Below are 16,006 nucleotides of genomic sequence, written 5' to 3'. Positions count from 1 at the left end.
TCCCACCTCCCCCCTCCTCCCACCTCCCCCCTCCTCCCACCTCCCCCCTCCTCCCACCTCCCCCCTCCTCCCACCTCCCCCCTCCTCCCACCTCCCCCCTCCTCCCACCTCCCACCTCCTCCCACCTCCCCCCTCCTCCCACCTCCCCCCTCCCCTCACCTCCCCCCTCCCCCTCCCCCCACCTCCCCCTCCCCCCACCGCCCCCTCCCCCCACCTCCACCCTCCCCCCACCTCCACCCTCCCCCCACCTCCACCCTCCCCCCACCTCCACCCTCCCCCCACCTCCACCCTCCCCCCTCCTCCCACCTCCCCCCTCCTCCCACCTCCCCCCTCCTCCCACCTCCTCCCACCTCCCCCCACCTCCCCCCACCTCCCACCTCCCCCCTCCTCCCACCTCCCCCCTCCTCCCACCTCCCCCCTCTTTCCACCTCCCCCCCCCCTTCCGCCTCCCCTGCCTCCCTCCCCCTGCCTCCCTTCCCTCCCCTCCGCCTCGCCCCTCCCCTCCGCCTCGCCCCTCCCCTCCGCCTCGCCCGTCCCCTCCGCCTCGCCCCTCCCCTCCGCCTCGCCCCTCCCCTCCGCCTCGCCCCTCCCCTCCGCCTCGCCCCTCCCCTCCGCCTCGCCCCTCCCCTCCGCCTCGCCCCTCCCCTCCGCCTCGCCCCTCCCCTCCGCCTCGCCCCTCCCCTCCGCCTCGCCCCTCCCCTCCGCCTCGCCCCTCCCCTCCGCCTCGCCCCTCCCCTCCGCCTCGCCCCTCCCCTCCGCCTCGCCCCTCCCCTCCGCCTCGCCCCTCCCCTCCGCCTCGCCCCTCCCCTCCGCCTCGCCCCTCCCCTCCGCCTCGCCCCTCCCCTCCGCCTCGCCCCTCCCCTCCGCCTCGCCCCTCCCCTCCGCCTCGCCCCTCCCCTCCGCCTCGCCCCTCCCCTCCGCCTCGCCCCTCCCCTCCGCCTCGCCCCTCCCCTCCGCCTCGCCCCTCCCCTCCGCCTCGCCCCTCCCCTCCGCCTCGCCCCCTCCCCTCCGCCTCGCCCCTCCCCTCCGCCTCGCCCCTCCCCTCCGCCTCGCCCCTCCCCTCCGCCTCGCCCCCTCCCCTCCGCCTCGCCCCCTCCCCTCCGCCCCCTCCCCTCCGCCCCCTCCCCTCCGCCCCCTCCCCTCCGCCCCCTCCCCTCCGCCCCCTCCCCTCCGCCCCCTCCCCTCCGCCCCCTCCCCTCCGCCCCCTCCCCTCCGCCCCCTCCCCTCCGCCCCCTCCCCTCCGCCCCCTCCCCTCCGCCCCCTCCCCTCCGCCCCCTCCCCTCCGCCCCCTCCCCTCCGCCCCCTCCCCTCCGCCCCCTCCCCTCCGCCCCCTCCCCTCCGCCCCCTCCCCTCCGCCCCCTCCCCTCCGCCCCCTCCCCTCCGCCCCCTCCCCTCCGCCCCCTCCCCTCCGCCCCCGCCCCTCCGCCCCCGGCCCTCCGCCCCCTCCCCTCCGCCCCCTCCCCTCCGCCCCCTCCCCTCCGCCCCCTCCCCTCCGCCCCCTCCCCTCCGCCCCCTCCCCTCCGCCCCCTCCCCTCCGCCCCCTCCCCTCCGCCCCCTCCCCTCCGCCCCCTCCCCTCCGCCCCCTCCCCTCCGCCCCCTCCCCTCCGCCCCCTCCCCTCCGCCCCCTCCCCTCCGCCCCCTCCCCTCCGCCCCCTCCCCTCCGCCCCCTCCCCTCCGCCCCCTCCCCTCCGCCCCCTCCCCTCCGCCCCCTCCCCTCCGCCCCCTCCCCTCCGCCCCCTCCCCTCCGCCCCCTCCCCTCCGCCCCCTCCCCTCCGCCCCCTCCCCTCCGCCCCCTCCCCTCCGCCCCCTCCCCTCCGCCCCCTCCCCTCCGCCCCCTCCCCTCCGCCCCCTCCCCTCCGCCCCCTCCCCTCCGCCCCCTCCCCTCCGCCCCCTCCCCTCCGCCCCCTCCCCTCCGCCCCCTCCCTCCGCCCCCTCCCTCCGCCCCCTCCCCTCCGCCCCCTCCCCTCCGCCCCCTCCCCTCCGGCCCCTCCCCTCCGCCCCCTCCCCTCCGCCCCCTCCCCTCCGCCCCCTCCCCTCCGCCCCCTCCCCTCCGCCCCCTCCCCTCCGCCCCCTCCCCTCCGCCCCCGCCCCTCCGCCCCCTCCCCTCCGCCTCCGCCCCCTCCCCTCCGCCCCCTCCCCTCCGCCCCCTCCCCTCCGCCCCCTCCCCTCCGCCCCCTCCCCTCCGCCCCCTCCCCTCCGCCCCCGCCCCTCCGCCCCCGACCCTCCGCCCCCGCCCCGCCCCTCCCCTCCGCCTCCTCCCCTCCGCCCCCTCCCCTCCGCCCCCGCCCCTCCCCTCCGCCTCCTCCCCTCCGCCTCCTCCCCTCCGCCCCCTCCCCTCCGCCCCCGCCCCTCCCCTCCGCCCCCGCCCCTCCCCTCCTCCCCCGCCCCCGCCCCTCCCCTCCGCCCCCTCCCCTCCGCCCCCTCCCCTCCGCCCCCTCCCCTCCGCCCCCGCCCCTCCCCTCCGCCCCCGCCCCTCCCCTCCGCCCCCGCCCCTCCCCTCCGCCCCCGCCCCTCCCCTCCGCCCCCGCCCCTCCCCTCCGCCCCCGCCCCTCCCCTCCGCCCCCGCCCCTCCCCTCCGCCCCCGCCCCTCCCCTCCGCCCCCGCCCCTCCCCTCCGCCCCCGCCCCTCCCCTCCGGCCCCGCCCCTCCCCTCCGCCCCCGCCCCTCCCCTCCGCCCCCGCCCCTCCGCCCCCGCCCCTCCCCTCCGCCCCTCCCCTCCGCCCCCGCCCCTCCCCTCCGCCCCTCCGCCCCCGCCCTCCGCGCCCCCGCCCCTCCCCTCCGCCCCCGCCCCTCCCCTCCGCCCCCGCCCCTCCCCTCCGCCCTCCGCCCCCGCCCCTCCCCTCCGCCCCCGCCCCTCCCCTCCGCCCCCGCCCCGCTCCCCCCCCGCCCCTCCCTTCCGCCCCCGCCCCTCCCCTCCGCCCCCGCCCCTCCCCTCCGCCCCCGCCCCTCCCCTCCCCTCCGCCCCACTCATCGCCCCCGCCCCTCCCCTCTGCCCCCGCCCCTCCCCTCTGCCCCCGCCCCTCCCCTCCGCCCCTCCCCTCCGCCCCTCCCCTCCGCCCCTCCCCTCCGCCCCCGCCCCTCCCCTCCCGCCCCGCCCCCGCCCCTCCCCTCCGCCCCCTCCCCTCCGCCCCCGCCCCTCCCCTCCGCCCCCGCCCCTCCCCTCCGCCCCCGCCCCTCCCCTCCGCCCCCTCCCCTCCGCCCCTCCCCTCCGCCCCCGCCCCTCCCCTCCGCTCCCGCCCCTCCCCTCCGCTGCCGCCCCTCCCCTCCGCCACCGACCCTCCCCTCCGCCCCCTCCCCTCCGCCCCCTCCCCTCCGCCCCCTCCCCTCCGCACCATCCCCTCCGCCCCCTCCCCTCTTCCCCCTCCCCTCCGCCCCCTCCCCTCCGCCCCCTCCCCTCCGCCCCCTCCCCTCCGCCCCCTCCCCTCCGCCCCCTCCCCTCCGCCCCCTCCCCTCCGCCCCCTCCCCTCCGCCCCCTCCCCTCCGCCCCCTCCCCTCCGCCCCCTCCCCTCCGCCCCGTCCCCACCTCCCCCTCCCCTCCGCCCCCTCCCCTCCGCCCCCTCCCCTCCGCCGCCTCCCCTCCGCCCCCTCCCCTCCGCCCCCTCCCCTCCGCCCCCTCCCCTCCGCCCCCTCCCCTCCGCCCCCGCCCCTCCGCCCCCGCCCCTCCGCCCCCGCCCTTCCGCCACCGCCCCTCCCCTCCGCCCCCGCCCCTCCCCTCCGCCCCCGCCCCTACCCTCCGCCCCCGCCCCTCCCCTCCGCCCCCGCCCCTCCCCTCCGCCCCCGCCCCTCCCCTCCGCCCCCGCCCTTCCCCTCCGCCCCCGCCCCTCCCCTCCGCCCCCGCCCCTCCCCTCCGCCCCCGCCCCTCCCCTCCGCCTCCTCCCCTCCGCCCCCGCCCCTCCCCTCCCCTCCGCCCCCTCCCCTACCCTCCGCCCCCGCCCCTCCGCCCCCGCCCCTACCCTCCGCCCCCGCCCCTCCCCTCCGCCCCCGCCCCTCCCCTCCGCCCCCTCCCCTCCGCCCCCGCCCCTCCCCTCCGCCCCCGCCCCTCCCCTCTGCCCCCGCCCCTCCCCTCCGCCCCCTCCCCTCCGCCCCCGCCCCTCCCCTCCGCCCCCGCCCCTCCCCTCCGCCCCCGCCCCTCCCCACGCCCCCTCCCCTCCGCCCCCGCCCCTCCCCTCCGCCCCCGCCCCTCACCTCCGCCCCCGCCCCTCCCCTCCGCCCCCGCCCCTCCCCTCCGCCCCCTCCCCTCCGCCCCCGCCTCCGCCTCCGCCCCCGCCCCTCCCCTCCGCCCCCGCCCCTCCCCACGCCCCCTCCACTCCGCCCCCTCCCCTCCGCCCCCACCCCTCCCCTCCGCCCCCACCCCTCCCCTCCGCCCCCGCCCCTCCCCTCCGCCCCCGCCCCTCCCCTCCGCCCCCGCCCCTCCCCTCCGCCCCCTCCCCTCCGCCCCCGCCCCTCCCCTCCGCCCCCGCCCCTCGCCTCCGCCCCCGCCCCTCCCCTCTGCCTCCGCCCCTCCCCTCCGCCCCCGCCCCTCCGCCCCCTCCCCTCCGCCCCCGCCCCTCCCCTCCGCCCCCTCCCCTCCGCCCTCGCCCCTCCCCTCCGCCCCCGCCCCTCCCCTCCGCCCCCTCCCCTCCGCCACCGCCCCTCCCCTCCGCCCCCTCCCCTCCGCCCCCTCCCCTCCGCCCCCTCCCCTCCGCCCCCGCCCCTCCGCCTCCGCCCCCTCCCCTCCCCTCCGCCCCCGCCCCTCCGCCCCTCCGCCCCCGCCCCTCCCCTCCGCCCCCGCCCCTCCCCTCCGCCCCCGCACCCGCCCCTCCCCCCGCCCCTCCCCTCCGCCCCCGCCCCGCCCCTCCCCTCCGCCCCCTCCGCCCCGCCTCTCCCCTCCGCCCCCGCCCCTCCCCACCGCCCCTCCGCCCCCGCCCCTCCCCTCCGCCCCTCCCCTCCGCCCCTCCCCTCCGCCCCTCCCCTCCGCCCCCGCCCCTCCCCTCCGCCCCCGCCCCTCCCCTCCGCCCCCGCCCCTCCCCTCCGCCCCCTCCCCTCCGCCCCCGCCCCTCCCCCCCGCCCCTCCCCTCCCCTCCGCCCCCGCCCCTCCCCTCCGCCCCCGCCCCTCCCCTCCGCCTCCGCCCCGCCCCTCCCCTCCGCCCCCGCCCCCTCCCCTCCGCCCCCTCCCCTCCGCCCCCTCCCCTCCGCCCCTCCCCTCCGCCCCTCCCCTCCGCCCCCGCCCCTCCCCTCCGCCCCCTCCCCTCTGCCCCCGCCCCTCCCCTCCACCCCTCCCCTCCGCCCCTCCCCTCCGCCCCTCCCCTCCGCCCCTCCCCTCCGCCCCCGCCCCTCCCCTCCGCCCCCGCCCCTCCCCCGCCCCTCCCCTCCGCCCCCGCCCCTCCCCTCCGCCCCCGCCCCTCCCCTCCGCCCCCGCCCCTCCCCTCCGCCCCCGCCCCTCCCCTCCCCTCCGCCCCCCTCCCCTCTCCTCCGCCCCCCTCCCCTCCCCTCCGCCCCCCTCCCCCCTCCGCTCCCTCCCCTCCCCCCTCCGCTCCCTCCCCTCCCCCCTCCGCTCCCTCCCCTCCGCCTCCCCGCTCCCTCCCCTCCGCCTCCCCGCCCTCGCCCTCCCCCCCCTTTTAATCCATTAAAGACACTATTGTTGCAAATTGTGATTGGATATTTGAGGTAGTTTGTGCTGAATGCCTCACAGGAATACTCAGGATTTTCCCTATAGAGTTTACCTTCAGCCAAATGTTCCTGCACCACCATGGATTCGGATTTCTGCAGTAAACATGGTTGGACAGGTGTACTGATGTCGGGGTTGTCACGTTAATGTGTCGTACATCTCCCCAGCCCCCTCTGCATGATCAATTGGGGAAGATTGAAGTTGATGGTTTCGCAGGTGGCTACTTAAATGCTGTTACCATTATGCATAAGTGGAATGGGGCTGAACAATTGGCGATGTGATGTGCAGACGTAGAGCTGCTTCATGCCAGGATGATTGATACTTTTGACCAGATCTGGTTGTGAAGGAAAAGATTTGAACAATAAATAATAAAAGAATTTGGGCAGTGTATCTAGAAACACTGAGTGATTACATACTATATTTACACTGTTGATGTCAGTATTCAGGACTGACGGGGAATTTGCATGTTGATGTTGAATGCTCTGGGCTCAGAAGTTGCAGTCTCCCACCGTCCTCTTTAGTGAAAGCTAAATTTATCTGCTGCAGAGATGGTGCCTTAAAATACTGCCCTGATTATTTACTGTGTGTCACTTTCTCCTCTTCCGCCTGCTCCATGAGCCTATCAGCACCAAACCCATGGGAATCCAAAATTAGCTCTGCCAGCTTCCAAGTAGCCAGCTGCATGGGACAAAAGCTAACATTACAAGATGGTCCCTGTCCACATTGCAGCAATATTTCTCTGGGCATTGCAAGCCATTCAGTCTGCATGTTATTGGACACACACTCCAAAGTGCGGAACGGCTTTAATTTCACTTTGCTCTCGAATGTTTCAGAGGGGAGAGGAAAGAACTTTGGGTGTAATGTGTGGTGTTGGCCTGGGATACTGGTGTCTGGGGTTTTTGACTCTGGCCCCAGAGGAGGATCCCATATTGGAATTGCAGGTGTTTGGAAACAGATGTGAATTGTTGACCTGTTCCCCAGTTTCTAAGTGGATAGGCATCACCAAGAGGTGACCAGCTTGCAAACCAGTTTTTCACACCCATATTGCCTCGAAGTTACATGTACACTGGTTACTGCATAAATTTCAGCGTTTGAGGGTTCATTCAGCTCTTGCAAGCCCCCTTTAAAAAAAAACAAATCCACTATGTGCAAAATCTATAATTATGATGGGGTTGGGGAAGTGTTCTGGTGGAACTTTCTCTGCTTGGTGTTGGAGGTTAGGCCGTCATGGGCTGAACTCATTCGACTTGACACATTATGGTTTGTTGAATAGTGCCCCTGTGAAGCACCTTGTGGTGTTTTACTAGGTTAAGTGCAGCATTCAGTCCCCCTGTTCTTCTATCCAGAATGAATAGTTTTTTTCTTTCATGGGATGTGCGCCTCATTGGCAAGGCCAGCATTTGAAGCCCAGCCCTTTTTGCTAAGAGGCCTTTTCAAGAGGTCAGTTAAGAAGTCAGCCACATTGCTGTGGGACTGGAGTCACATGTAGGTCGAACCAGGTAAGAATGGCAGATTTCCTATTCTAAAGGACATTAGTGAGTCAGATGGGTTTTAATGACAATCAATGATCGTTTTCTGGTCACCATTACTGAGACTAGCTTTATATTCACAATTTATTAATTGAATTTAAATTCCACCAGCTGTCTTGGAGAGATTTGAACCCATGTCCCCAGAGCGTTATCCTGGGCCTCTGGATTACTAGTCAGCCACTACGCCACCATCTCCCCTTGTGGAATGATGTTATTGATTGTTGAGATCAGTGACTATTGTCAAGATGACTGTTTGGTACTGATTGAGATTATTGTTCCCTCTGTCAGGATTGTTGAAATGACAGAGAGGGTGCAGTTATGGAATCTAATTTTCTTTGTATAAATGAATGTTAGATATTGTCAAAGTATCAGAATTGAGGCCTGATTGTGTTTGAAAATATCTGACGGGGGAATTCTTTTTCTGTTGCAGGTCAGCGATTTTGGTGACACCACAAACTGGCCCACACCTGGTGAAATTGTCAATAACAAGGTATTATTGTGTCAGGGTTTATTCACTTTGTAACTTCTATTGTTGGCAAATTGTCAAAGCTGAGAGTCAAGGAAGGGGGTCTGCAGAAACAGCTGCAATTCTGAGGCCAGATTCCTGGGGTTAATGTAACCAAGTTAGTTTAGTATTATTGATGGCAGTCAGGCTGTAATAATTATCTCCTGGGATGGAAGGTCGATGATTTTAGGTTTAGAGTCAAGTTGGGTTTACATTGCATAGAGAGCCAATGCTAGAATGACAGACCATTCAGCCCCTCTAGCCTGTGCTACCATTCAGTAGGTTCATGGTTGATTCATGCTGCTTACCTCCATCTACCTGCCCTGGTTTCAAATTCCATAGTACCTTGGCTAACTGAGATCTATTGATTTCAGATTATTAATTCATCTACGAAGAACAATTTTTATCTTGAGTGATTTTAAAAGTGGTTCAGTAGCCGAGATCAGTATGGGTGTGTATGCACAAATCTTTGAATATGATGGGGGCAAGTTGAGAATTTGGCTGTATTGATGGAAGTATAGAGTGCAAACACCAGGCAGTTATGCTAAAACTTCGTAAACCATTGGTTAAGCCTCAACTGTATTATTTGTCCTTCTGGTAGGATTCAAGGTCTTTAGAGAGTGTGCAGGAGAGATTTACTAGTGTGGTACCAGGGATGAAAGACTGAAAAAGCTAGGAGTCTTCCTTCGAGTAGAGAAGTAATGAGAAGATTGGAGAAAGGTTATTCAAAATCATGAATAGGTTTGATAAAACAAATACGAAAAACACATTTCAGTAGTGGAGGAGTTAGTAACCAGAGGATATGTGAACGCAGCGAGTTGCATTACCTAAAGGGGTAGTGGAAGTTCATTCAATAGTAATTTTCAAAAGAGAATTGGATAATTACTTGAAAGGAACATTTTTGCAGGGGGAATGGATTTGATTGAATGGCTCCAGCAAAGTGCAAGATTGGGAAGGACATTGTCTCATTATGTGCTATGTCATTACCTGATTTTACCTTCGCAATGCTCTCCAAAACCCCTTTCAAATCACCCCATATATTCCAGGGAATTACAAACCAAGTTTATGTCAAGTCTATGAGTCCATTCTGTGCAACAGGTCAACGCTGCTTTTTTATACTCCACAAAAGCCTCCTCCCACCCTACTTCATCTAACCCAAACGACACAATCTTCTGTTCCTTTCTCCTTTATGTAATTACCTGGCTTCCCCTTAAATGTCTATTGTATTAATCTCAACTATTGTTCTATATTCTCATCGCTCTCTCGGTAAAAAGGTTTCCGTGAATTCCTTGTTGGGTTTATTTGTGACTAACCAATAGTTATGACTTCTCCCACAGATGGAAATATTGGCAATTTCAACTCTGAAAGTGATTTGGTTTTGGAAAGTTTCCCTTCTGTCTATCCTATCAAACCTATTCACCAATTTAAAGACATACAGCCGGTCACCTCCCGGCCTTTTCCGAACTAATGAGCCTCAGGCTGTCCTATCTTTCCAGATAACTATTGTGTTTCAGTTCTGGAATTATCTTCGTAAATCTTTGTTTATGCCTTCTCAATGCCCCTGTGTCCTAATATGGAGACCAGAACTGTGCATTACACTACAAGTGTGGTCTAACGTAGAATCTGTATTCAAAATAAATTTAACCTAACTTCTCTGCTTTTCAATTCTATCATTTTAGAAATGAATCCCAGTGCTTGGTTTACTTTTTAATGACCCATTTAACCTGCAAAACTACTTTGAGTGATTTCTCTATCTATATCCCTAGAACCCTTTGCTCCTTGACCTCATTTAGACTCTTACCATGAGCAGTATATGGTCTTCTTAGTCTTTATCATAATGTACCACCTCACAGTTCCCTCTAGAATATATTTACCATCTAAAACACCCATTCTGCAAGTGTATTAATATCTTCCTGTATTTTGTCACAGTCCTCCACTGTGTTAATCACACACACAGTCATAGTCACAGAGGTTTACAGCATGGAAACAGGCCCTTCGGGTCAACTTGTCCATGCCACCCTTTTTTAACCACTGAGCTAGCCCCAATTGCCCGTGTCTGGCCCATATCCCTCTATACCCACCTTACCCATGTAACTCGATGCTTTTTAAAAGAAAGCATTGTACCTGCCTCTACTACTACCTCTGGCAGCTTGTTCCATACACTCACCACCCTCTATGTGGGGAAAAAATTGCCCCTGTTGACCGTTTTGTATCTCCCCCCTCTCACCCTAAACCTATGTCCTCTAGTTTTAGACTCCCCTACCTTTGGGAAAAGTTTTTGATTTATTATTGTCACATGTATTAGCATACGGAGAAAAGTATTGTTTCTTGTGCGCTGTACAGAAAAAGCATACCGTTCATAGAGAAGGAAATGAGAGAGTGCAGAATGTAGTGTTACAGTTATAGAAGTTTTAGAAGCATGGGTCGAGAGTAAAAGATAAAATTAGAAGGTATGCTGGGCACATCTAACTGATCTATGCCCCTCATTATTTTATAGACCTCTATAAAATCACCCCTAGGTCTCCTACGCTCTAGGGAAAAAGTGCCAGTCTATCCAGCCTCTCCTTATAACTCAAACCATCAAGTTCCAGTAGCATCCTAGTAAATCTTTTCTGCATTCTTTGTAGTTTACTTATTTGTTGTGGCCTGAAAATGTTGAAATTTAACTTTGATTCTTGAATCATTAATGTAAATGATAAACAGGAGTGGGCATCGGTTAGCTCAGCAGGCTGGACGGCAAGCGAGTGATGCAAAAATCCCCACTCTTCATTTGGAGTGGTGCCCCTCAAGCTCTATAACTAATTGTGTGTCTAATGGAGAGAGATGCTTATGGCCCTAAGTGGACTACAGCTGACTGCCATTACCAAATTACCTGTGGTCCGGCAATGATCCTTGTGGAACATCGCTTCCCACCTTTGACAATCTGAATAGCTGTATTTAACCACTGCTCTGATTTTCCTTTTTTGTAGCCCTGCTTGTAAAGGGCTACAACCCTGTCCCCTGACTCCACACGTGCACCTTAATCATATGTTCACTCTATGGTTCTTTGTACTTTAGCAAGAACATTTTGAAAATCCAAATATATTACATCTGTTGTAGTAGCCTCATCTATTCTTTGTGTTACCTTTTCAAAGAGATCAATAAAGTCAGTCAGTCTGGAACCTTTTGAAATCTGTGCTGGCTGGTTGTTTTTTGCTTTCTGGATATTTTTCTATTGCATGTTTTGAGTAAACATTCGACCATAGTTCAGTTGGTAGCGCTCTGGCCTCTGAGTGAAAAGGTTATGGCTTCAAGTTGCACTTCAATATCAAAGCTGACACTGGCTTCGTAGGGCCACTGAGTCAAATGTTTGGCCTTGTTTAGAAGTGTAATCAGTCTTTGGTGCAGTGTCTATCCTGATTATTCACTCCCCAGTTCAGCCCCATTTTCCTGCTCTCTTCCCATAGCCCAGCACAATCCAAATTGATTCTGCTGTCTCTCCATAGCCCTGTATCAAACCAAATCTGTTTCTGCTCCGTGCCCCCATATCCCTTTAGCTGCCTAAATCTAATTCTGTTCTCTCCCCCCCCCCCCTCCCTTGTCCTACATCAATCCAAACCTAATTCTGCTGTTTCTGCACAGCCCAATATCAATCCAGATCTAATTCCGCTTTCTTCGCGTAGTCCGTTATCATTCTCAAATTCTCACCTCCGCACTTGGCTCATTCTTAAACATAATTCCACTAATGTGGGGTGGCCATGTGGGGAAATAGGAGATAGTTATGTGTGTGCCTTTCTTGATCTCTTCCCTATAAGAGGCAATTCCAGTCTCGACAAGGCTGTACATCTGGAACGTTAACTGATCTATTATCTAACATTATTATGCTGTCTGACCTACTACAGGTTTCCAGCATTTTCTGTTTTGGATTTTAAACATCTGCAGTTTTGACCTTGTGATCTTGTAGTACCCATTCTTATCACTGGATGTCACTGTAAGCATAGTAATTAATAGAGTTCTCTAATGGTACAGTACTTGGTCGTGAGCTTTCAGTATACCTAAGTAAGACTTTGGGTCAATATACAGTTACAATTGGTAATCTATTGGAATATATCTCAAAAGGTTTTGAGAGAAAGGATAAATTAAAGAAAATTGACATTTTTGTTTTGCCGAGAACCATAGACAGCGAGTTTACCAACAGTGGTGCGGAAATTGTTAGAATACATCATTGAACGGGTTGAAAGTTGCTGGGGAAGAATCAATGTTCTACTTTGAATAACAGGCAGATTACGCCCGAGTAGATTTATTGACACTCAGTGAGGTGATAGATAGAAAAGGTAGTTATGTACTTGGACTACAAGTGGGGAGGTGACATTTGACAAGGGGTTATACAGAAGGAATTCAAGTAGAAACTCTGTGGGTTTGAAGAAAGCAAACCGGGCTCTAGTGGTGTGATAGAGAGAGAGAATTGAAGGTAGTCCAGGACAGGCAGAGTGTGATTGGTGTCTCTCAGAATCACTTCTCCATCACCAACTAAAAGCACACACTGTAAACATACATACACACACATACTTAAAAATACATAGAAGCATAGAGTGGTTATAGCATAGAAGGAGGCCATTCTATGTCTGTGCTTCCTCTCTGAAGGAGCGCTCGCCAAGTGCCACTCCCGTCTTTCCCCTTAGCCCTGCAGATCTTCTCGTTTCAGATGATTCAGTTCCCTTTTGAAAGCCTCAATTGACTCTGCCTGCACCGCACTCTCGGGCAATGCATTTCAGATCCTAGCCACTTGCTGTGTAAAAGTGTTTAAGGAGAAACTTGTGTCCTCTGATCCTTGATCCTTCCAAAATAGTTTGTCCTTATCTACTCTGCCTGGACTCCATGATTTTGAAGGTCTCTATCAGCAGCCTCTTCAAGGAGAATAATCCCAACTTCACCAGTCTTTCTATGTAACTGAAATTCTTCATCCCTAGACCCATTCTCGTGAATCTTTTCTGCCTTCACATCATTCCCAAGGTATGGTGACAGCATTGGACACAGTACTCAATTTGAGGCCAAACCAGTGTTTTATAGAGGTTTAACATCATTTCCTTGCTTTTATACTCTATGCCCCAATTGATAAAGCCCAAAAGTGGTATGCTTTATTAACCACCCTCAACTGTCCTGCTATCTTGAATGATTTATGCACATATACTCCCAGGTCTCTCTGTTCTTGCACTCCCTTTTGAATTGTCCCCTTTATTTTATATTGGTCAAAATTTTATGATGCTCCTGACCTGAACGTGCATAAAATTGCACAGGATGACGTCGGGCAAGATTTTACGTTGCTCATTGCAAAGGCAAAAATGGCAAGCAGACATTTGGTTTTTATCAGTTTGTCATCCAAGGAGGGGATAAAAGGCCCCCAGAGCACAAGCACATTTGTTTTATTTGCTGCTGATGAATTTCTGAGTTTTACCAGATTTCCTTTTGATTGCACTAGCTTTCTATGCTGGTTTTATGCATCTACAGATCTGCGCCAAGCAGAATAGACCTGTCTGTCAAACTATGGGAGCACCGATGTTGACAAAAGGTATTGGCCATGGTCATTTGATATATTGCCTCTAATTAGTTGGAGGCGGTGGGGGGAGAGGGAAGGGGTGGTTGAGCTGAGAGTAGGGGCTTTCTGAATGGCAGGCTCCCCATGATCCAGTTCTTCATGATGACCCGTCATTCAGAGATATGCAGGTTTGTCATCAGAGGTGTCCCAACTAACCCAGCAGTAAATGTAGATTGACCAGATCCCTGCATAATGGAAACGTTTTTGAAAAAGGATTCTCTGTAAAAGGGAACAAACAACTAGACTTCATTTGCAACCACCACCCTTTCCCTCCCTCGCTTTTCCCCCGTCCATCATCATCACAGCCGCTAGCCCTAACTATGCCACCTTAGCTAGGCAGTCCAGAGCTGCTGCAATAGCAGGTCAACAAGATGCCACTTTGATGGTATGGATGTCTACCATGTTGGAGCATTCTTCTTGCTGGAGTTTAATAGGTTATGGGTGGAAGTCCCACTCCACATGGGCTTACAGTCCCAGTGCAGACCTGAGGGAGTGCTGTACTGTTTGTGGTGCAAGTGTTAAGGTTAATGTGAGACCACGCCTACCCTCTCAGGTAGCTATAAAAGAGCCAACATTGCCATCTATGGGAGCTTGCTGTATGCAGATTGGCTGTTTGGCACATTTTCCATATTATAACAGTGACCTCGCTTCACAATGCTTCCATTCCCACCTAGCATACCCGGACTGCGAAAATCAGCCCACTGTGCCTCTGTGTTCTTTATACAGTAATTAATCACTTCACGTTTCTGTGTATTAAATTTCATCTGTCACTTGTCTGTCTGCTCCAACAACGTGTCTGCATTCTTTTGATGTTCTACACTATCCTCCTCATGGGTCACAATTCTGCCAAGTTAAGTATCATTTGCAAATTTTGAAATTGTGCCCTCTACATCATGGCCTAATGTTGTTGTATATTGGGAAGAGCAAGGGTCCTAACACACATGCTTGGAGAAGTCCACTATAAACCTTCCTCCAGTTTAAAAATGTTCACCACTATTCTCTCACCTGCCTGATTTTGCGTCCATGTTGCTACTGTTTCTCTTATTCCATGAAACTTAGCTCGTGGGTCTCTTTTGCAACACTAAATCAGATGCCTTTTGGAAGCCCATGTAGAACACATCAATAGCTTTACCCTCATCAATCCTCTGTGTTACCTCATGAAAAAGTTCAAACAAGGTTAATTAAATGTGATTTGCTTTTATCAAATCCACATTGGTTTTTCTTAATTAACCCACATTTGCCCAAGTGACAATTCATTTTGTCCCAAATAATCAACTCTAAAAGCTTCCCCATCACCAAGGTTAAACTGACAGAGCTGGCTGCAGTCACCAAAAGAGAAAATGCTGGAAAATCTCAGCAGGTCTGGCAGCATCTGTAAGGAGAGAAAAAAACTGACATTCGGTACTGGCTGCAGTACCCTGGTTGTGGCCGACCAGGGCTTTATACAGGTTCAGTATAACTTCCGGCTTTTAGAACTGTGCTGTTTAGTCTATATTACCTCTCCCCTATTACTTATGCCAAAACGCTCATCACCTCACAATCCTCCTCTGTATTAATTTCTGCCTGTCATTTGCCTTTTCGGCTAGTCCATCTGTATCCTGTTGAAGTCAATTGATATCATCCTCACTGTCAATCACATCTCATTGTCAAATATTGAAATTTTACTTTGTATTCCATTTACCATGACTTTGTTTTCCATCCTTTTAGTCATTTTTAAAATCCAAGCTGACATTGATTATATGAGCCTCAGTTTAACACCTCTGTGTTAAACTGACTGGCCTGTAGTTACTAGGAATGTTCTTGCACCCTCTCTTGAATAAGGTTGTTACATTTGCCACTCTATAATGTTCTGGCACCCTTTGCTGCCTAGGGAAGATTGGAAGATTATGGTACAAGATTCCATAGCACAGTTGGAAGAAAAGACAATGGAGTTCTCGCCAGTGTTTTGGCTAATATTTTTCCCTCAATCAACATCTCTCAACAGATTATCTAGTAATTACCACATTGCTGTTTATGGGAGCTTGCTAGGTGCAAATGGGCTGCTGTGTTTCTCTCATTACAACAGTGACTAAATTTCAAATGCAGTTCATTGACTGTAAAACGCTTTGGGATATCCTGAATTTATGAAAGAAGTGATAGAATTGATCTATTTTCCTTTTGTTTACAAGTAATGATGTTGACGCAGCCTGAGTCATAAAGAAACTCAATTTCTTAGAACACAACAGAAATGTAAAAATAATGTACTTTAAAAGTACTTAATTGTAAAGTACTTTGGGACATTCACTGATTGTGAAATGCGAGTTTTTCTTTTTCTCTTTTGTGACATGTTCTCTGCAATATTACTACTATCAGAGCTTATTGCAGCGAAGCTCTTGAGTGTGTACCTCAAAGAAAGAGGTTGAACTGTGATTGTTCTGCAGTTTTGTATTTACACTGAGTGCCTTGTACTCTGAGTTCAGTTTCATCATCTGTATTTTGAAAGCTCTTATTTTTTTGTTTCAGACATGGGAGCCAGTCATTTCCTCTGAGGTGAGTAGGAATTACTTGTGCAGGTTGTTGGATGAATGTACCCCTGTTGCAGGTGTACCATGTGTTTGGTTTAACTAATCCCGTCTATGCAGCGATGGAGGGGATGACATGAACCACTGTTTCTGAGGCTGATGTCGCTGACCAGAAACTCCTATTAAAAACATGACTGGGTATTAGATGGATGTAAGATTGTCCCAACTTTGGCAACCACCACAAAAAATG

At 56.8% G+C, this 16,006-nt stretch overlaps 1 protein-coding gene across 3 annotated transcripts in view; it reads left to right on the top strand.

The window, feature by feature from the left end:
- The window catches only part of larp1 (La ribonucleoprotein 1, translational regulator), a 108,206-nt gene that overhangs the window by 56,028 nt on the left and 36,172 nt on the right, over positions 1–16,006 (top strand). For all 3 annotated transcript variants that reach the window (XM_078230669.1, XM_078230672.1, XM_078230671.1), the window contains exons 3-4: positions 7,606–7,665; positions 15,758–15,784. In XM_078230669.1, the coding sequence (XP_078086795.1) occupies positions 7,606–7,665; positions 15,758–15,784 (87 nt within the window). The remainder of the gene's footprint in view (positions 1–7,605; positions 7,666–15,757; positions 15,785–16,006) is intronic.

This window comes from Mustelus asterias, chromosome 16, assembly GCF_964213995.1.
Source record: "Mustelus asterias chromosome 16, sMusAst1.hap1.1, whole genome shotgun sequence".
In the NCBI taxonomy this organism is placed as follows: domain Eukaryota; kingdom Metazoa; phylum Chordata; class Chondrichthyes; order Carcharhiniformes; family Triakidae; genus Mustelus; species Mustelus asterias.
The sequence above is the reverse complement of the archived record's forward strand: the minus strand, read 5'-3'. Positions and strand labels throughout refer to the sequence as shown.